General features: G+C 51.9%; 5 protein-coding genes across 5 annotated transcripts; 2 read left to right on the forward strand and 3 right to left on the reverse strand.

Annotated features, from left to right (window-relative positions):
- Positions 1-110: 110 nt before the first annotated feature.
- On the reverse strand, positions 111-4,845 carry BO80DRAFT_401396 (SKI complex RNA helicase subunit SKI2). The gene is made up of 6 exons (XM_025717559.1): positions 4,356-4,845; positions 1,659-4,161; positions 1,329-1,608; positions 1,090-1,277; positions 852-1,031; positions 111-797 (listed from the first exon to the last, which is right to left on the reverse strand). Exons 1-6 carry the CDS (start codon positions 4,583-4,585, stop codon positions 297-299), a joined length of 3,882 nt encoding a protein of 1,293 aa, XP_025577744.1. The 5' UTR covers positions 4,586-4,845; the 3' UTR covers positions 111-296.
- A 724-nt stretch (positions 4,846-5,569) lies between these two features.
- On the reverse strand, positions 5,570-8,144 carry BO80DRAFT_442552 (uncharacterized protein; the record flags this gene model as incomplete). The annotated part of the gene is made up of 5 exons (XM_025721274.1): positions 5,570-5,654; positions 5,702-7,393; positions 7,445-7,927; positions 7,982-8,050; positions 8,125-8,144. The coding sequence occupies 5 exons, from the start codon at positions 8,142-8,144 to the stop codon at positions 5,570-5,572; spliced, it is 2,349 nt and encodes a 782-aa protein (XP_025577745.1).
- A 1,829-nt stretch (positions 8,145-9,973) lies between these two features.
- On the forward strand, positions 9,974-12,736 carry BO80DRAFT_422885 (Hsp70 family protein). The gene is made up of 4 exons (XM_025718917.1): positions 9,974-10,120; positions 10,179-10,305; positions 10,367-10,432; positions 10,540-12,736. Exons 1-4 carry the CDS (start codon positions 10,094-10,096, stop codon positions 12,318-12,320), a joined length of 2,001 nt encoding a protein of 666 aa, XP_025577746.1. The 5' UTR covers positions 9,974-10,093; the 3' UTR covers positions 12,321-12,736.
- A 4,238-nt stretch (positions 12,737-16,974) lies between these two features.
- BO80DRAFT_422886 (uncharacterized protein) lies at positions 16,975-19,307 on the forward strand. The gene is made up of 2 exons (XM_025718918.1): positions 16,975-17,800; positions 17,881-19,307. Exons 1-2 carry the CDS (start codon positions 17,402-17,404, stop codon positions 18,856-18,858), a joined length of 1,377 nt encoding a protein of 458 aa, XP_025577747.1. The 5' UTR covers positions 16,975-17,401; the 3' UTR covers positions 18,859-19,307.
- On the reverse strand, positions 19,182-21,011 carry BO80DRAFT_462646 (S-adenosylmethionine-dependent methyltransferase). The gene is made up of 3 exons (XM_025722529.1): positions 20,522-21,011; positions 20,247-20,408; positions 19,182-20,169 (listed from the first exon to the last, which is right to left on the reverse strand). The coding sequence occupies exons 1-3, from the start codon at positions 20,580-20,582 to the stop codon at positions 19,343-19,345; spliced, it is 1,050 nt and encodes a 349-aa protein (XP_025577748.1). The 5' UTR covers positions 20,583-21,011; the 3' UTR covers positions 19,182-19,342.
- Between the last annotated feature and the right edge of the window lie 48 nt (positions 21,012-21,059).

Consider the following 21,059-nt stretch of genomic DNA (forward strand, 5'->3'; position numbering starts at 1 on the left):
CGCCACGCGCGGTAGCAGAATTTTGCTTCTCTGCAGCCTGAGGCCTCGGGCCTGGGGGGCAATCTGGGCGGAATTTTTCCAGGGCCAATTACTACAATGTATAGAAGAGGGTCTATTGATTGAATCAAGTCGGAGGGTCCGTTATTTGACATGCGTGCTCCATTCATCCGTCTCGGGCACAGAAAGAAACAAAAAAAGGAAAAAAAAACATTCCCCACGTGGGATCTTCCCTTCCCCTCGCCCCAGAACCACCGCCCATCCAGCACTGGCCAGTTGCCCTGCCTTCCATGGCCCCTTCACATGTACAGCGACGCAGCAAAAATCACATCTCTCTTGATCTGCTCCTGTGCCTGCTGCATCTTCGTATACAAGGTCGGATCACCAACCAGCTTGGCCGCATTTTTCACTTCGCGACAGGTCTCGTCCAAGCGAGTAATCGTCCGTACAATGGTGCCTTCCATCACATCCGTCAGGTCGGTGATGCGGTTGAATGACATTCCCTTCGCCCATTCGTAGACAACCTCGGCCAGACCAAACCGCGGCTGGCTAGCGAAATCGTTGCTGTCCTCACTAGTTTGGATCACCTGGTGTTGTATTTGGTAGTCGTTCACCCGGTCGGATATCCTGACAATGGCCTCCTTGCCCTTTTCCAGGCGAGGAGTCAAGGTGGGAACGTTCTCCGTCTTCTCCTGGAAGACAAATGCAGACAGCAATGCAACGATTTCCTCGGGCTCATATTCGGCCAGAACGTTCTCGAGGATCAGCTCGGTCAGAACAAGCTCGTCGGCTGAGTGGATCTGTACGAATGCTTAGCACGTAATAAGAAACAGGAGGATACTTCGGCAACTCACCTCACATGCCACCTTTCCTTTCAGCTGCACGCGAGACTGCTCATCCACGAAGCCTAGATCTTTCAGCACCTGGATACGCTGCTCATAATCAGGCAGCAGGGCAAGGTTTTGGTCGGACATTAGCTGTTTCAATTGCGAAATGTTCTCCTTGACCTGCCACTCATCGTGTTGCATTTCAAACTGCCGGGTGTAAGTATAAGCGCCGACATGTTTTGGGGCACAGCTGATCGACACTTACGTGTTTCAAGAAGCTGGGGCACTGCAGGCATTTGCAAGATTGGGCAATAGAGGCCTGCGCCTGTCGCTTCTCTAGTATGTCTCGGACTTGTAACTCTTTGATGCGGGCCCAATCCATTTCATCCCAGACTGAACTTGTCCATGAGGCACAATATTTCGATAGTTCCTTGTCTGCAAACTTGATCGCCTCTGTCCGCGGTGTCAGCAAAAGCCACCTATATTTGGTAATTAATAACTCACCCTTCTTGATGTTAAGATACCATATCGGGCCGCCAAGTTTGATCAACGTATTCGTGACGCATTCTAGGTCTAGAAGGGGCACCTTGTACGATTTTAGCGCCATATCGGCAGCACGTGTTGGCAAAGATTGAAGGAGGTGCTTGAATCTTGGGAGGAAGGGAAGGATATCGCTGGGATGGCGCCTGTTTCCTATCCTTCCAATTTCAAGAACTTGTATGCTAGGCGCCTGGCCACCTGTAACTCCCTCGCGGACAATGACACCCGCAGTCCGGAAGCCCTCCTGGGGACCAGTTAGCTAAGCTAGGCTATCAGTAAGGGGTTTCCGCTTACCTTTCTGTATACGATCAATCGCTTCGGTACAAAGAGGCGCTTTCCGACAGGGGACGAAAGAAGGCCAACGTGGAGCTCACTAGTAAGCTTCTCATATTCGATAGCCGCGGCATGGCAGGCAGCGAGATCGATATCACATATGTCACAAGGCTCTCGTTTGATTTTAGCCAAGCTGGCCTCTGAAAGCTGCACCTGCTTTTCATGCTCCGGGAGCAGAGCCTGGGTAGCATTCTCACTAAAGCTTCGTTTGATCATTTCTTCAATCTTCAGCGCCTCCACGCGCAGGAGGTTCAGGATCATATTGTATGTAAGCCTGAATTGAGACCGCAGTTTGGTCGGATCACCAAGAATCATCCTTCTCAGAGCACCAGCCGGGGGGGCTTCATCTCTGCCTGAATTGACGATGATGACGTAGCCAACAGTGTCAAGACCTCTCCGTCCGGCACGTCCAGCCATTTGGGTATACTCTCCAGGTAGCAGGTCTCGGAATCCTTTGCCATCATGTTTGCGGAATCCGGAGAAGACTACCGTGCGGGTAGGCAGGTTGAGTCCCATAGCAAATGTCTCCGTGGCAAAGAGAACTTTGACCAGTGATTTAGCAAACAGAATCTCGACGATCTCTTTCATGATCGGCAGTAGACCGCCATGATGGACCGCGATACCTCTACTCAACAATTCTCGAAGACGAAGAATCTGCGGCAGGGTTCGGTCCTCTGGCTTGAGTCTTGTGAGGGATTTCTCGATGAACATGTGAATCAAACTCTTCTCCGAGGCAGTAGAGAAATCTTGGTTGGACAGGGAGTCAGCATTCTGCTCACATCTCTTCTTGGAAAAGACGAAGATACAACCAGGCAGCAGATTCTCCTTGCGAAGATGCTGAACCAGTTGCACCCAGACGGTTTTATCTTGCGCAGCCGTGGTCCGCCCGCCTCCTCTTCCTGTACGGGCAATGTTTCCCGTGCCTCTATTTGCGGGCTGCCCTCGGCCGCGAGGAGCTCCTCCCCGTTGCGAGTTGCCACGAGGGGCACCACCTCGCCCACCAGCTTGTTGTCCACGTCCTCGGCCCTGAGGAGCTCCTCTGCTCGCTTGCGATTGGGCTTGGGCCTCGGCCGCCTTCTGAGCTTTGACTTTGTCTCGGCCGGAAATAATCTCGTCAGCCTCTTTCCACCCGTTCTCAAGGAACCGTTTGTTCGAATCGACGACCTTGTACTTCCCCTTACCGGCCCAGAGGTAATGTTCAAGTGGAACAGGTCTCTTGGCAGTGGAGATGACGTAGATGTCCTTCTTCTTCGTGCGACCAACCCAGGAGGCGAATTCATAGGTGTTGGGAACGGTGGCAGACAGGAGGATCAAAGTGACATGTTCGGGAAGCATGATAATAACTTCTTCCCAAACAACGCCTCTTTCAAGGTCATTGACGTAATGCACTTCATCGAAAATCACGAATTCCACATCTCGGATCAGGTCAGCTCCTCTGTAAAGCATGCTTCGTAAGATCTCAGTGGTCATGATGAGGCAGCTTGCTTCCGGGTTGATCTGAACATCGCCTGTCAAGATACCAACATCATCAAACTCGGTTCTAAAGTCCCTGAACTTCTGGTTACTCAAGGCCTTGATGGGTGATGTGTAAATGGCTTTCGTCATATGCTTTGCGGCTAAAGAAATGGCATACTCGGCGACAACGGTTTTGCCAGCCGACGTATGGGCAGCGACGAACACAGAGTCACCACATTCGAGATGATAGACAGCTTCTTTTTGGAAGGTGTCCAACTCGAATGGCCACTCGCGAGCCATGTCAGGGACCAGGTCACGGAAGTTGGAAATCTCCTTGTTGACATCAACGACATGACCCCATTCCCTACCAGTTTTCCTTTGCTGGACGCCTGCGAGTAGCGGCGCGTGGGGCTCCAGTGCTGGGAACTCTACAGGCAGCAAAGAATCAATGTCTTCCTCGTCGCTGAGCTCTGCTTCGTCCTCGATCTTGACGCCTCCGGCGTCTGAGGCAGTCTCATCTTGCTCGACGTGGAGATCGCTCTCTTCCTGCTGCAGAGCGTGTTCTACTTCCTGATCCCCCTCTGCAGCCTCTTTAGACTTGGCCTGCTCGAACTTCAGGCCCCGAGAAAACCCAGGGGCAATCTCCAAGAGGCCTCCTTCAGCACCAAAGTTGATGATGCGATCAAGACCCGATTGCTTGCCACTGGTTCTAGAGTGCTCCGTCGTTTGGGCCTCAGACTCCATCTCAGCAATCGCTTCGACACCATCTAACCCACCTGGAGCAAACGGGAAGAACCCTGCCGCGCCCCTCACAAAGTCTGCACGGCCAGCTGGCCGGCGGAGTAGAGACGTCGAGTTTTTGGCATTTGCACTGGTGGCGGGGACGGTTACTTCATGGTAACCAGTAACACGCCCTTCAAGGCCATCACGATCAAACCGAACGATGGTCCGTGTTTGAGTACCTGCGACTTCAAAAAGGTCGGTGTAGTCCGTTGAGACATCCCATTTCCTACATTGTGTTAGTATGGTATCAGGAAACAAATGCGTCAGACACAACAACAGTCTGCAAGGAACCATATATAAGTAGGAACTGGTACACTGGCCAGAATTATGAACGCACGTCCTAGCTGCAAGCAGGAAATGCTTGAACTTGTCGATTAAGGCTCGGGGCATGAGGGCGCAAATCAGTAGGGACAATCAAACCTTTGCAGACGGTTCAGCCATTCGGGACTGAATTGAGAGGAAGGAGTAAGAAAGTCTCGCTCCAGCTCCTCCTTGAGATCAGCAGCATCCTGCCGAGCTCTTTGTCGAGGTTTGCAGTTCTTGTAGACACCAGCTTCCTCTTCGGCAAGCCGTGCGTCAAAGGCCGGTCCGCTAAGACTCTGCGAGTTTAGACTCAACTCGGCCAGCGCCGAGGTAAGACTCCCCGTCATTTGAAGCCAATTTCCGAAGAAAGCTTTGAATGTGGACGCGATTTACTTGAACACCAGATCAAAGGTCTGAGCGGAGGTCCAGAAAGAAGACCCCGCAGGATAGCCGAGGCGGCAGGCGAAGGGAAGTGAAAGAGCAGGAGGGGAAGATTAACAAGCCGGACCCATGAAAAGCTTGCTAGGTACAGCTAGCATTCACAGGTTACTTGACAGTGCACAGGTCCCAAGAAGCTCGCAGGTGGGAAGAGAGCACCAGTTATTCATTGGCGGTGTTTGGCGGCGGGAAGTTGGCCGGACGCTCTCTGCCAGACCAACCAGCTCTGACGTCGTGTGGAGACTGCACGCCTTCCGCCCACGGAATGCCATGAGGATGCGAAGAGCGGAAGAAATTATTGTTACGGACCATTGGCTCCCTCATCTATTAGCCCCCCTCCATTGACTTGCGTCCTGGGAGTTCGCATCGCAGAGATTTTCCCGGCTGAAAGATAGGTCTAGGAGGTATTTCAATCGACACAGGAAAGTCAAACATGGAATTCCTGTTCATGTGCCTAACGAGTAGTAAGAAGATGGTGACCCTTATACATGAGTGATTCACCCTAAGCAGTCGCCGGAACGCCAAAAGCAAATGCATAACAGCGATTTCACCCCAAATGTTACAATTGGAATGCTCCCGAAACAAACGCGCAAAATACCCGTGCTGGACAGGGGGGTCAGGACCCCAGGGGGCCATCGTCATGGCCACTCCCACCCCCTTCAACACCGAAGATGATACTCTATTTCCAATCGTCCAATCTTGTATGCTGAAGATCAGTCATCCTGCAAAACCTGCGCCTTGTCATAACCCCGAGAGAATGGATATAAATTCAAGAAGATCGAAAAGAATAATGAAAATCATGGGAACATTGAACGGCCTAGTCACTCATCGAGAGTGATGGGATACCTCCGACTATCCCAAGCAATAACCGGAGAAGCGTCCGTAATTACTTGCTAACGGTATGTGGTGACAGGGAAAGTCTTTCTGTCCGTTACATCGATCTGGTACTCGAAGATTCCGTCGACAGTGGCGATGTATCTAATCAATCAGTTGAAGCTACCTTTGGGTGGAGACATGGCACCTACAATGTTCTTCCATCAGCACCCCAGCCAATTCCAGCTGTGCTACCTGGCTCCTGATCCCGGCCAACCCCCAAGCTACGGTCGGGGAGTTCGTTCAGCACATTCCGAATCCACCGAGGAGATCGAGTCTGTTCGAACCCCCATGGTTGCTGCCGATATCGCTGGTCACGTTGACTATGCCGGGTTTGCATTTGATTGTGTACTTCAGTCAGATTCTGTCGCTGCCGTCGAATGCGCTCGACAGCCACACTAGCTCTCAATTCGGTGCTCGAGAGCCGCGGTGTATCGTGGAGGGCCTCGGGCGTACTATCCTGCCTCTCGGGCCGTCTGTGGCCAGATCGAGATCGCTGGTGGTTTCTCGGTCGAGGCAACAAGTCTGCAGTGATATTAGAATAGTCGAAATTGGCGGAGGGGCGATTCGTCGTTCCTTGGGTCCGAGTGGCAGAACCAAGCTCATTGCCAGAACTACTAGGATCACTTGAGCTTGAATCTGCGGCGTGTGGAAGGGCTTCCGAAGCATTGGGGTACATCTCCGAGGGCGATGCGGTCCAGCTGAGTGTAATGCTAGGCTGTGGATCAATGTTCGCCAGCCCCGTTTCTGGCGTCCGACTACTCGCTTCATTATTGCCTGGAGTCAGTAGAATAGAGCCTTGGCGCCTCGCATGTTGTCTACGGTCACCAGCTTCCGTTTGTGGCTCCTCGCGATACAAGTCACGGCCTGCATCGCCGTGGCGGGGAGGCGAAGTAAAACGGGAGGCTCGACTGGCCTCCTCTGTGGAACCGTGAAACCGTGGGCGAACCGCAGGGTGTGGATGAGCATTAGCTCTAGCTCGCCGTTCTGCAAGGCCATCTTCCATCCTCGACGTCCAGCGTGCTGTGTTCAAAAATTCAACTATCAGCCTCTCTCTTTCTGTGAGGTCCTGTATCAGGCTCTCACTCAGTGGTGAATTGTCCGATCCTGCCGCGCCTTGGTTATAGGGCGACCCCTCAAGCGAGTCAAGAATTGCTCGTTGTGCCACGTCGAGTTCATGGCGCGTGTCTGGAGATACCCGACTATCGAGTTCAAATATCAAGTCATCCAACAATGGCTCGGTACGGACTTCCTGCATGTCGGGCTCGTTCATGTCCAATTCAAGAATCTGCCTGCGAATAAAAGCCTGACGGACGTCGGCGATTCCAGCCCGTCCTTTGTCTTCAAGCCACACCAGGAGGTCCCAAGGCTCGGGCGCAAATGCCATACAGCGCACAGCGCCACCATTGCAGCAAGGCCTTGACGAGTTGAAATGACAAATTATCGCATTGTTGCCGTCAGGCTGGTGGATAATGTCACGGATTGATCTCACATCAAAGACGGTGATAACTCCAGATTGCGATCCGATCGCACATAATCGACTAAATTGAGAAAAAGCGATAGTGAAACAGCATCCATCGTCGAAGCGGGTGCCTATATCCATCTCTATACAGCGAAGAAGGCTCCAATTCCACCCACAAACTTTGTCACCATTATCCGTCACAGTCACCTCATCAAGGTTCCGGGCAACCTTATAGAAATATGCGCTTGTTTCATCTCCAACCGCAGCAAGTAGAGTAGAGTCGGGCGACATGATCGCATAATTCATGCATGCCGGATGATCTATCACTCGGAGAACTTTCGATCGGCCCAGGGAATAGACGGTAACGGTCTTATCATTGTTACTGCAAACCCGGTCAGCATCTCAGTAGGTCACAAGATGGCTGTGTTAATACCTGAGAATCGCTACATCTTCATCCGCTAACTCTTTACCATCTCCAGGTAGTCGGTGGAAAGTGACTGAGTTGACAATGCTGCCCCCAAATTTATGCAACTGCACCTCTGGGGCCTGCCTTCTCCCACCATGGCGAGCTGGCCCAGGTTCATCGCCAGGCAGCCAAGGGGGTGAAATTCTCGCGGGGGGTTCAAGTTCAATTGGCAGGGCACTGTCCACGTCTGAGGGCTGGAAGGCCGGGGTATCGGCACGGACGCGCGCACTCCGATCGGACGATAGCCTGACAAAGGCGCATTCACCATTCTCTGCGCCCCCTACTCCAATCCAGCCGTAACCCGCAGCAAGACATTTTGGCTCAAAGGGGATGACGGCGATAGTCTCCCGCTTCTGTGATGAAACGTGGATCGAGTATATGACTCGCTCCACGACAACGTAAATCCTGTCCGGGTCGGCGGTGCTAATATAATTGCGAAGTTGCTGGTGGCTATGTCACAATTAGCATTGATCGGCTGCTTTGGTGCGAGCTCGATGTACGGACAAGTTGGGAATTTTGAAAGGGAAGAAGCGGCGCTTGTTCGGAAGGATAAGAGACTCAGTCGGATGATACCTGGGAACCGATAGGACATTAGCAATCGGCGGGTTGCATCATCACCTGAAAGATAGGGACAATAGGAGACTGACGCAAGCGAATCCGTAGTCATGATGAAGGGGCGTCGACATCAAGGTGACATGGTCGGAAGTACAGCTATAGCGAAGCCCCGATGTTGCGGAATCGACGGACAACGCAGAGGGAGGAAAGAGGAAGCGAGTCGATGGAGAGCGACGACGAAAAAGAAAAGTGGTATTGGGCAAGACTGGTGAAAAGGAGACCAGTGTCGCAGGGTGCTGGAAACAGGGTCTAGCCGAAGAGAAGTCTCAGGTACTAGAGCTCGTTCGAGTAAAGTAGGCAAGCAGAGGGAACCCAGCAACACTGCGACGCACCAAACCTCGATACTTCGACTCTCCCACCTTCGGTCTCCCTTACCACTCACTGATCCGCCTTTGCGTTGGGGGGACGATTTCGGAGGGTCATGGCGGGTGCGAACGGATGACGTAAGACTTGCCGGACCCAATCCGGGGAACCTCCAGCGGCGAATGCGGTCGAGTCAATTCAATTTGCGACCGCTTCCAGCGCTGCACCTGCGGATTATCATTCGAGTGGGAAATTACGGCAAGTCATTCATGATGATACAATTGCCCTTTTCTTTTTCAACCGTTTGTTTTCAATGCAGACGATCCCCCGTTCCATCTCCCTGCGCGGTCCCCATTGACCGCGACCGCCCGATCCCGGCTGGCTGATAGATCACGTCTCGTGAGGCTTCCCGACTAGGTTCGCAGACTAACTGGGAGCAGTCTTGTCACGCCATTGGCATCCATGGTTATGTCCGGGGGGTTGGCTGTTATTACTACGCAGATCCCGAGCTCATGGAGTCCCTTTCTGACATCGGATGCGGTGAGAGACTGGCAAGGTATCCGCAGAAATTGATGTGCTTGCCGATGAGTCACTCCACTCCATAACAGACTAGTCCCTGGTTATGCAGTTCACTAGGCAGGAGTAATGGGCCTTTTTAGATAAATCTCTAGGGACAGGCAAGTAATTTCGATTAGTGTCTAGTAGACCCTCTGATTAGGACCTTTTTAAGAAAACCTCTGATGATTGATGTATGTGCACTGGGTCTGGGGGAAAGAAAAACAAGACATTATTGCCGAGGTATCTTTTTCGTTCGAGTGGGAATGTAAATCGGCATTCTACGGAGTAGAACATCGCTCATCTCGAAATGGTCTCTGGGTGGTATCTGAGACCATAGTATCTGTTTAATAGTGTGGCAAACATGAGAATCAGGAATGCGCATGGGAAATGGTCGATCCTAGTTCCGTTTCACCGGGTCATTGAGCGAGATATATATGTAACTTCGCTGCAAAGTTAGCTCTTAGCAGGTAGCTGATGGAATGACAAACAGATTCTTGATGATAGAGAGGATTACTCATGTACTGTGTGACTACAATGTATTTCATCTAATGATCGAACAATAGCCTCTAATGAAAAGACGACTGGCAAGTCAGCCAGGCGAAAAGCGTTGCCATGGAGCACTCCGTCAACAACAGCTCATTTTTGCTCTCTCTACAGGGATCCTGACCAGGGCGCCCATGCTCCCGATCATTGACAATAGACACGCTCTGGAGCTGAGGGATATGGATAAAAATCAATCCAAGCCACAGTGGCAAAGGCATCGCGCACCCAGAGGGCACTGGTAGCTTCTAAGGACCGGCGCATGGGCTCGGCTACTCAGCTTGAGCGGTCAAAAGGGAAGCTCGGCTGTCATTGGGTGGCCAGCTGCGTTGCCGTGATTCTACCAAGTTCGACGACGGGCCGAAGCTCTCCGGGACGATTTTTACTAGTCCTACCTGCCGTCGTCGCCCTTCCTTTTCAAGTTTCTTCCTCCCCAGAAAGAGCTGAAAATTCTTGTCTCCTTCAACTCACCTCCTCCTCCTGCCCCATCATATACCCTCCCTCTCACATCCTCAGGCCCTTCGATTGAATCGACCGGGGTCCTCTTATATTTTCCTTTTTAATAGTTGTATTATTTCGTTCTTCTAATCACATTACACAATGTTGCCCACTCGTCTCTCCCGCGCGGTAGGTTTTGATCCTGTGATGGTCAATGGCGAAGGCCTGTTACTAACATCGCAACCAGCTCCCGCGCACCGCTCGTTTCGCTCGTGCCCCTGCTTACAGAGTCCCCGGTGCTTCTATCCGCAGATGGAACTCCACTGAGGGAGGTGAGGAGAAGGTGAAGGGCCAGGTCATCGGTATTGACTTGGGTATGTTTCACCCCCTGCGATCATGACGCGAATGATGCAAGGTCTAATATAGTCTACACAGGTACCACCAACTCCGCTGTTGCCGTCATGGAGGGCAAGACCCCTAAGATCATCGAGAACACCGAAGGTATGTCAAGAAAAATTTTCCCGACTGGCGGTTTTGCTGTGGCGCCGACATCGGACCTGCGTAAATCGCGACTAGAGTGATGGAGAGCTGACTTGAGCTGTCTAAAGGTGCCAGAACCACCCCTTCCGTTGTCGGTTTCGCCCAGGATGGTGAGCGCCTGGTCGGTATTGCCGCCAAGCGTCAGGCTGTTGTCAACCCCGAGAACACTCTCTTCGCCACCAAGCGTCTCATCGGTCGCAAGTTCACCGACGCCGAGGTCCAGCGTGACCTTAAGGAGGTTCCCTACAAGATCGTTCAGCACACCAACGGCGATGCCTGGGTTGAGGCTCGTGGCCAGAAGTACTCTCCCTCCCAGATTGGTGGTTTCGTCCTCAACAAGATGAAGGAGACTGCCGAGAACTACCTCAGCAAGCCCGTTAAGAACGCTGTTGTCACTGTTCCTGCCTACTTCAACGACTCTCAGCGTCAGGCTACCAAGGACGCCGGTCAGATCGCTGGTCTCAACGTTCTCCGTGTCGTCAACGAGCCCACTGCTGCCGCCCTTGCCTACGGTCTCGAGAAGGAGGCTGACCGTGTTGTCGCCGTCTACGATCTTGGTGGTGGTACCTTCGATATCTCCGTTCTGGAGATCCAGAAGGGTGTCTTTGAGGTCAAGTCTACCAACGGTGACACCCACCTTGGTGGTGAGGACTTCGATATTGCCCTTGTTCGCCAGATTGTGCAGCAGTTCAAGAAGGAGTCCGGCCTCGATCTCTCCGGTGACCGCATGGCTATCCAGCGTATCCGTGAGGCTGCTGAGAAGGCCAAGATCGAGCTGTCTTCTTCCCTCCAGACCGAGATCAACCTTCCTTTCATCACTGCTGATGCCAGCGGTGCCAAGCACATCAACCACAAGATGACCCGTGCCAGCCTCGAGTCTCTGGTTGACCCCCTCATCAGCCGCACCATTGAGCCCGTCCGCAAGGCCCTCAAGGATGCCAACCTGCAGTCCGGCGACATCCAGGACATCATCCTGGTCGGTGGTATGACCCGTATGCCCAAGGTTACCGAGTCTGTCAAGTCCATGTTCGGCCGTGAGCCCGCCAAGTCCGTCAACCCCGATGAGGCTGTCGCCATCGGTGCTGCCATCCAGGGTGCTGTCCTTGCTGGTGAGGTCACTGACGTCCTCCTGCTTGATGTCACTCCTCTGTCCCTCGGTATCGAGACCCTTGGTGGTGTCTTCACTCGTCTGATCAACCGCAACACCACCATCCCCACCAAGAAGTCCCAGACCTTCTCCACCGCTGCTGATTTCCAGACTGCTGTCGAGATCAAGGTCTTCCAGGGTGAGCGTGAGCTCGTCAAGGACAACAAGCTTCTCGGAAACTTCCAGCTTGTTGGTATCCCCCCTGCCCACCGTGGTGTCCCGCAGGTTGAGGTCACCTTCGACATTGACGCCGACTCCATCGTCCACGTCGCCGCCAAGGACAAGTCCACCGGCAAGGACCAGTCCATCACCATCGCCTCTGGCTCCGGTCTCTCCGACTCCGAGATCCAGTCCATGGTTGAGGATGCTGAGAAGTACGGTGCTCAGGACAAGGAGCGCAAGGCTGCCATCGAGGCTGCCAACCGCGCCGACAGCGTCGTGAACGACACCGAGAAGGCCCTCAAGGAGTTCGAGAGCCGCCTCGACAAGGCTGAGGCTGACCAGATCCGCGAGAAGATCGCCTCTCTCCGCGAGTTCGTCGCCCAGAACCAGGGTGGCGAGGGCACTGCCACTGCCGAGGAGTTCAAGCAGAAGACCGATGAGCTCCAGAACGCCAGCTTGACCCTCTTCGACAAGATGCACAAGGCTCAGGCCGAGCAGCAGCAGCAGCAGCAGTCCGGCGAGGGCGAGAACAAGGCCTAAATGTACTACCACTGAACGTCTCATGGCTTGGTCAAGCCATGAGGGTTTCTTGTATTTCACCTTTGCGTTATTCCCTAGAGCCTTTCCTCATTTCTCCGATGTTTTAACACGCATGATTTGTATACATACCTGATAGCTCTGACTGATCTATCCCTGTTTCGGTGTACGGGTGTTTTCCTTTTTGTTTCCTTCTTTTTCCTATGTATTCTGATTTCTCTTTCTCCAATCCCCTCTTCATACCTCTTGGGCCGGGTGAGCGTTTGCACTTCTTTGACAGGAGGGCCATCCGTTGGGACGGATGCATGGAGTTTACATTTTGTAACTTAATGACATTACGGCTGGGGGACCACAAAAAAAGGATGTGGTGGGCTGGAACATTGTGACAATAGAACAGGAAATTCTCCTCTCGATTTAAAGATTGTGCCTGATGTGATTCTCCTTAGTTTCCTAGATGGTTAGAAATTGGAACATACGTAGGACAGTACGTTGCCTGGGTTGACCGTGAAACGGAGATGATTTCAGATTGCTCATGGCAGCGTCAACCGGGGAGGCCAGCACTCAGCAGCATTCTGGAAGTGGTCCGAAGCCCGGGTGGGCCACCGGGGCGCGCGTCCACAAGGCACAACCCCCATTCAGTCATTCGCCCGGCCGTCACCCACCCTCGTTAATCTTACTTCTGTTCAGTGTTCCAAGGTTATACACAGACACTGTGTACTATGATAGTCCTGGCCGATGACTTAGTGCCCCCAATCTGGGCCTAGTACAAATCGACAGCCTCGACGCCAAGCCAGCAGATTCCGAGGTTGTGCAATGTGCCTAGTACCGTGATGGCTCATGGCTCATCCCAAAGCAGTGAAGCACTAAGCAGGGCCATCCATGATCCCGGACCGACCGACAAACTAGACTGACAGGTTTCGCGTTGGGCTTTGCCAGCTGTTCATTAATCCTAGGGAGTGGTAGATAGCTGGCTGATGATCGCTGGTGTGTGTGTGTGTGTGTGTGTGTGTGTGTGTGTGTGTGTGTGTGTGTGTGTGTGTGTGTGTTAATTAAAGTCCTTGATGGGCGTGCGAATCATGTTGAAGGTGTGAGATAAACACCACAGTGGACTAAAAGTCCGTCATCTTATTGTTATGAAGTACAAAGTACGGAGTACTCGGTGCATAGGGAGTAGTGCATTTGGGTGTTGTGCTTGATGCAGCTACTATGTAGAAAGTGATACTGGTGTCCCGGTAGCTTGCCTCGTTATTACGGGTGAGTACGTAGTATTCCAGATAAATAATCAATAAGTCAATCATCTTGATTGAAAGTACTTTGTTTTATTTATTTTGTTATTTTGTATTTGTTATTATTATCTCCTACTCTAACCTGGAAGCTTTTTTGGGAGACAGACAGAGAGAGAGAGAAGGGGCCCGGGGAGGTTCTCAATAGTTGTGAAATTCCTTGCATTGACTTCTATTGAAAAAGAGGAGAAAGACATGTACTAGCATGAGGAATGAGAAATCGCCACGAGTCCTGCACAGATTCCGATGCCTGGTTTGATTTCCTTGTCCAGAGTACTGATGATCGCTTCCCTCGAAGCTTCTAGTACAGTTTTTTCACAAGGGCGGGAAGGAGGGAACAGAATTTTTCTGATTGGAATGTGAGAGCGATGGGGTGCTGGTGCTGGTGCTGGTGCTGGTGCTGGTACTGGTGCTGGACGAAGACACACCGGGAAGCAGGAGCAATGATTCCAGAGTGGAGCGGGAGACTTACATGCCTTTGGACTTATCATCATCATTGACCCATTTGATCTAATATAGTTCAATGGTGACTTGTGGCCGGCTGGCCAGAACCTCCCTCCCACCTCACGAGTTCAGAACGAACGCAGAACAGGATATGATCGAATATGGGGTAAGAGGACTGGATTGGACTCGGGACTATAGGAAGGGCTGTTAAGAGGGTTGTCTCTCCCTATCAGGACGAGCGATCGAGGCCAATCATCACACCACATCGTCGAGAGGTCGAATCATGCTGACGGCGATGATGTCGGGACGACCAAAGTAGTCTTACTATCTAGTACTCCGTACTCCGTACTTCTGTTCTTATCGGCAGCACCTCAGCTGCAACCAATCCCCGCTGGGAGACTTGCAGGAGCGTTGCAGCGGAGGGAACAAATCATCGCTGTACACACATGCAAAGAGGAGCTCTGGCCAAGGAATCTTTCATTCTTCTACACAGTAGTCGGGTGGAAAGATTGGCAAGTGGACTGGACTGGATGGACGGCAGCCGGGCCATTGCGTTGCTTTTTTGCTCCTTGATGAATGCCATCTGATGAGTGATGATGTGACCGTCTCCGACCATGATGTGGGTTGGGATATGTGACTAATGAATCAGTCTTGTGTCACGGATGTCTCTGGCGGAGATCCTAATGGAGGCTGTTATTATTATAATGATCGAGCCAAAGTCTGGATCTCTGCTTGACGCCCCATTTTTTGCCCTGACTTGGACCAAACCGGGCCCTCCTCACGTCCAGCCTAATTGGAGAGCCACTTGGAACGAGTCTATTTATTTAGACGGAGTGAATTGCGTCTGGCTGCTAAAATCTCCCCTTTCATCCTTTGTCGATCACCTGGTTAATGTACCTGTTCCAGGAATGATCCAGTCAGTTTTTGGGTCCTCCCCACTTGGGGAGGATTTATTATTACTCCCACGGCACTAAGAGAGTAAAGATACTGTGTCCTGACCTGGTCCTCATTTAATACCACAGGCTCCAGTGGTGGGAGGGCGGGTACCATCATCTTGTCCACTGGCAGTGTTGAGTGTCCACTGTCCCAGTCCACTTTCCTTCACTTTGCCCCTTGGAACCATCCCGACCAGCCAACCAACCATCGTGTTTCTTTCTTCCTCCCGACCCAGTCGCCCTCGTCCTCGGGGCCCCCCTTCAATTTTCTTCTCCCGTATTCATCACAAGATACTTACTAGTACCTAGTCCGTCGTAAGTCCTATTCACGGCGGGGACCTTTTCCCACCATTCTCATTGCTCCCTCACAACCCCCCCCCCCTGTCCAGCTGGCTGGAAGCTTCATCGGCTATGATGACTAGATACTAGTATGTTTGGGACACAAACCCCATTGACACGCTGTAAGTATTACCCTTGCAATCCACTCTGGCAATGTGCACAAGACACCGATCTTCCATGATCTTCTACTTTCCTTCTCATTTAATTGTGTTACAAACAAGTAGTAGATCATCCGGTCCTCATTGGCCACTCTGTGAGGAGCTAAAAATAACCCTCTACCAGCTCTCCAGAGGGCTTGGAATTTGGAACTCTGGGAGTGCAGAGAGGTAAGAAAGGTAAAAAAAAAAAAAAAAAAAAAATTACGGGCTGTCTGTTTGGCCTGCCTGGGGCTGTGTGAAAACAGGGCCAAGGAATGCTCTGGTACATTAACAGTTAGCACGACTAATGGGAGAAGAAAAGACAAGAAGGAAGCTTTCCACCACTAGTAGAGTTCCCGGCTTCTTTATCAATCGTTGAGCTCATGCGAAAGTCAATGTGGGTGTCGGGTTGCCTCTCCGGTCCTGGTACAGATCAACCCTGGTCCCAAAGTCGATTTCACTTCCCTGCCGGCAGACAACTAAAGTACACATCTCAGATCCTAGACCGGGGGACACGATAAATAATAGAATTTAATATAGATTACTGGGTTGGTTTGTGTTTGTCACTAGTGTGACAGTAGTGGATTTCTACTGGGAGGGGCAGGCTAGTGTACAACACAGAGGGATGGATTTTCGGGGACTGAAGGATCTGGCACAGTAATTACAATCGGGGTCAGGATGCCCTCATCTGTGTGTCAACGACTCCGTACTCCATCTGCCATCTAATCCATACCCAAAAATAAAATGAAATCAAGATAGGATAAAATCAATGAACGGACCAGCGGCGTTGATCGGATCTCATCGCAGAAAGGGCAATGCGCCAGACAGTTGTGCATTCTGTACCACATCGTACTATGGGCATTATTGTCAATTATTACTACATCTGACACTGGAGCTCACTAGTGCTGTTGCAGGTCCCAGACTTCATCCATGGACTTGTTTGTTTCCAAGGTCCAACTGACCGTAAAACTAAAACCAACCTGGGGAGTCGACCACTAGTATCTACTCGACTAGTTTTATTAGCTGCTAGTCTACCGTCCTAGTGGTGTCTAGAGCTGTCCCAATTGATCTGGTTTTAATTACTTTGTCCATTATTCCATCTTTTGCTCTCTTCCTCTCACCCTCTCTCGTCCTGTTCGTCTCGTGCTTTGTCATTATTATTATTATTAACTATTCCATGTTTTATTCTTTTCTGTTCTTTTCCCCCCTTCGTTAAACTTTCATTCAAACCTTCCATTAGGATCGCTCCCCGGCTATCTCTCGCTTCCACAGGCACCACTGACAGACCACTCTTGCCTGCTTCCTCCCTCCAATCCATTGGATCCCTTGCTTAGCCGTTACCACTTGCATTTGTCCCTCAACTCTAGTAGTGGGTGACAACCAACTAAATCGACCTTCGAGGAAACCGCGGGAAATTTCCTGGAGGGAAAGAAAAAAAAAACGGGCAAGGTGCATCGCACTAGCGGGCTCTTTTTCTTCTCTGCTTGGTTGGAGAAGTCCTTGGCTGTTCTTGACATTATTCTGATTATTCCTGCAAGTGTACTCCGTAAGTAAGTTTTGCCTCTGTCTCTCTCTCTCGCTCACTCTCGTTTCTCTTTGGTACCCTAACTCAACTCGACATCTGCCACGCCGTCTGGGTCTTTCTTCTCTGACACACTAGCATTGTATTCTCTCTTATCATTCACTCATACTTTTCTTCTTCCCTTTGTCCCTCTCATCTCCCTTTTCTCACCCTGTCTGACTCTGCCTCCTTCATTCCCCTTCTTTGCATCTGATTCAGCTGTCTATCACATTTAATTCCCTACTGCTGTCCCCTCTGCTGTCCCCTCTGCCTTCATCATATCAATCTGCCATCCACCAACAAAGTTTTCCATGTGCATGTCACAACTCAAACGCAGTAAACTTGATCAACTAATTCTCTGACTGAACCTCCTCAGTCCTTGACCATGACCGTTGCAGCACCTCCTGTAGCACCCGTGCACGAGAATGGCCTCAACGGTGGTGTCCCCGGACACCATGTCAACACCATGAGCCTCCCCCGATTCCATCCAATCGCAATGAATCCGACGCAAGCAATACCGCCGGAACATATGATGCCAGGCCATCACCAATTTCGTCCCTTCCACCCCCCTCCACTGCAGGAACCGGGCCCGCCAACAGCCCCGGCCCCAGCGCCCGCTCCGCCGGCTCAACCTTTCCAAATAGATCACATCGAGGCGCGCCTCCGGCAACTGGAACATGAAGAAGCGGCTCGCATGGCGGCCCGTAGTCACCTTCTCGCCATCCGGAAGCGAGAGGACGAGGAGTTTCGTAGGATGACCGAGAATGCGGAAGCCGAAGAAGAGGTATGGTTATTAGACTCGTGACATAAAAATCTCCGCGGATTTCACATCTCTGACATGGATTGCTTTTGCCTACGAATCAGGAACTGCGTAGGCAACGGAAGCGAATAAAGCGAGAGTCCATGGGACTGGGATATAATGCAAGCCTGGACTCGCCGCCGCTTCGACCAACGCCGCCTCGCCGGTTGTCGGAAACCAACGCAGCGACCACCCTTGCATTCTTCAAGCAACAGAGCCCCCCGGAGCCTCGCCAAATTCCCCCGCCGCCGACCCAAGCGCCGCCGCCTCATCCTCCCCCTCAGCACATTCACCACGATCCGACCGGGGCCACGTCCATCCGGCGGAAGCAGAAATATACCATCAAGAATGTTGAGGCGTGGGGGGAACGACATGGGCGACCGGCCGCCCATGACCCTTCTGGACGGGCGCTCTGGAAGCGTCCATCCGACGGGAGCCTGGTCTATCTCACCTGTCCCGTGGCCGGTTGTGGCAAGGCCGACTTTGTGACCCTGCATGGCTTCATGTGCCATTTGACCAAGAAACATAAGGACCGCAGCCTGGGGAGTCAGTCCCGGGCGCTCGAGGTGTGTGGCATCGTGTTTGATCCCAACGCGCCTCTGCCACCCGTGGCAACGGTGAACCGGGCCTCCACCGAAGAAAGTCGGCTGGAATCAGGCCCGGCGGACGGTGAAGGGTATCAGCAGGAGATGGACTATTCATCTGCCTCGGACGAGGAGGAGGCTCGGGAGGTCCCCGTGAAGACGGAGGCCCCTGAGAGGACACTACCCGCGCCGCCGGTCCCCATGGCTCCGGCCCCGGAGCAAATACCCGTCCCAAGAACGAACGGGTCGACGAAACAATCCATTTCCTCTATCATCGATCGCGATCCCGAGGATGAGCCCCGGGAGCGATTAGCCTCGATTCCTCCACGGCCGGTGGAGGCCCCCATCCAGGCGTCGCCGGATCAGAAGCCCGTGATCAAAGACGAGGCCGAATTCCCTCGGCCGCATGACAGTGAAAAAGAGAACACAGAACCTAAAAACCCCACCGAGGCCAAGTAATATACTCAATTACATAATACCTACTGTTCATCGCATTGCCCTGCGACCAGGCAAACCTGCATTTCGCCTTGCATAGTACGAGCATGCTTTCAGATTCCGAGTCTCTGTTCATATGCAGCTCTTGCTTCAATACCCTCTTTTGTATTCGTGGGTGGCTGTTTGCACGTTCCCTTATAATGTAATGTCTTACCTCGATGGTTGATCCACCCGATCCTATATTTGATGCCTACGATAGCTCATTATATACCGGTTATAATCGCAGTCCCGGGAGACTTTATCCATAGTCATGCGTCTGCATCTATTGTTCTTGTTTCTGCTACCTTCCAAGACTGTCCATACTGCTTGGGTGTTGTATTTTACATAGTATCTATATGCTGATCTCAGCCGGTCTCATTGCAGCCCATCCACGTCCATAGCCAATGGACATCACGTCCCCACATAAATCCCAATTCCTCCCTCATCTTATGTATACTTCCACAATAAATCACTTCAAAAGCAACACATGTACCAAATACCCCCTCCCCAACCTCAACTCCTCCCCCAACACCTCATCCCTCACCCTCCACACCCGAAACACCCTCATCGTCTCCTGTAACCACGCCTCAAACACCTCCGGCGACCGCTGCTGCTGCGCAATCACACACACCGTCGGTTTTCTCCCGCCACTCCCAGTGCCAGTATACCACCCATCTTGACCATCAGGGTTAGTGTAGACAGGTCGCAGTCGACATAAATCCGCACAGGTTCGCACGAATGGCGCTACTAAGGCCTCGTTGTAGATGCAGTCGCAGGAGAGGATTAGGTCGAAGCCTTTGTCTTTTTCTTCGGCTTCGTCGTTGTCTCTGGGGGTAGAGGTAGAGGGAGGAGTGGATGATACGAGTCCAAGACTCTCCTTCAACGAGCCCGCAACATCAAGTTCCCAATCCAGGGAGGTGAATATTACATTCCCATTCCCTTTGCTATCATGTGCGGAGGTAGACGCCGATTTATTCTTCCGCGATGAAGCCGCCGACGAAGCCTGCTTCCCCCCCTTCCCAACCCCCCTTTTCACCCCCTTCCCCTTGTTAACTGCTGCTCCAGCTGCAGAAAGGTTTTCATCCAGATTCTGGCGAAACAACCGCTGCACGTATTCCTGGTCCGTGGCAATGTAGTGCTGGATCTTGGGGGACAGGGAGAGGGCGATGAGCGCTGAGATGCCGCTGCCTAGTTCGACCACGGTCGAGGATGGGGTGAGGATGGAGTGTGTCCAGAGGGGGTTGGTGGTTGTTGTGCTGAGCCAGGTGGATATTAGGGGGGTGATTTTCCAGAGGACTTTTTTTTTGTTTTTGTTAGTTTGGTGGTGATGTTGGGTTATGGAGGGGAGATGGGTATGTAGGGGATTGACGTACCGGCACCGGTTGTACCACCTGCTCTAGATGAAGAAAGCAGTGTCGGAGACTGGTGGATGGTATAATCTTGGTCGTGGATGGTGATGTCGATGGTGGTGGCGCGGGAATCGACGAAGCCTAGATTGGCGGATGGGATGTCTTGGGAGAAGAGGAGGAAGGATTCTATGGGAGATTTGGGAGTTAATTTAGAGCTTATGGAGATAGGTTTATGTATGTAGGGGTCTAGCTTGTATGGAGGTATACTGCTTATGGATGAAGCAATTCATACAACATACCCTCTTCTGCATCTTCAACTTCTTCGCCGATATTGGCGAGGAAGCTCGTGAGTGCATCCATATTATCCTAGTGGATTATTGTCTACTATGTATTTTGTTACTGTGTAGAGGGTGCTTTGTTCAACTTCAGCCCTTCACTTCAGTGGAGTTATCACATGTACGCCGACGATCGGAATATTCACCTGCAGTCGCGCCGGGGTGTTGCACAATGAGATCAGCCGGGGTGTGTTTCAGCTAGATTTGAGTCGGGCTCCGTTGAGGTTTTGATTGCGGTGGGCTTGCGATGGCCGAAGATTGAGATGATCTTGCCGTGGTTTTGGATGGCGAGGTTTTACGGCATTGTAACGGCCGGCCTTCTGATTGGCAGGAGGGTCACACAGCAGACGCTCATGTAAGCAAGGACTGCATAAGGAATGCATAAGATAGATGAGTGCGATGATCGCTGCATGAGGGGGTTAATGAGATAGCTCTACTCCGTTATTTATTCCAGAATCGAATCCTTCAGAGCATCAGGAGAATCAATGACATCTGCGCTGGA

Source organism: Aspergillus ibericus, assembly GCF_003184845.1.
Source record: "Aspergillus ibericus CBS 121593 unplaced genomic scaffold BO80scaffold_9, whole genome shotgun sequence".
Classification (NCBI taxonomy): Eukaryota; Fungi; Ascomycota; class Eurotiomycetes; order Eurotiales; family Aspergillaceae; genus Aspergillus; species Aspergillus ibericus.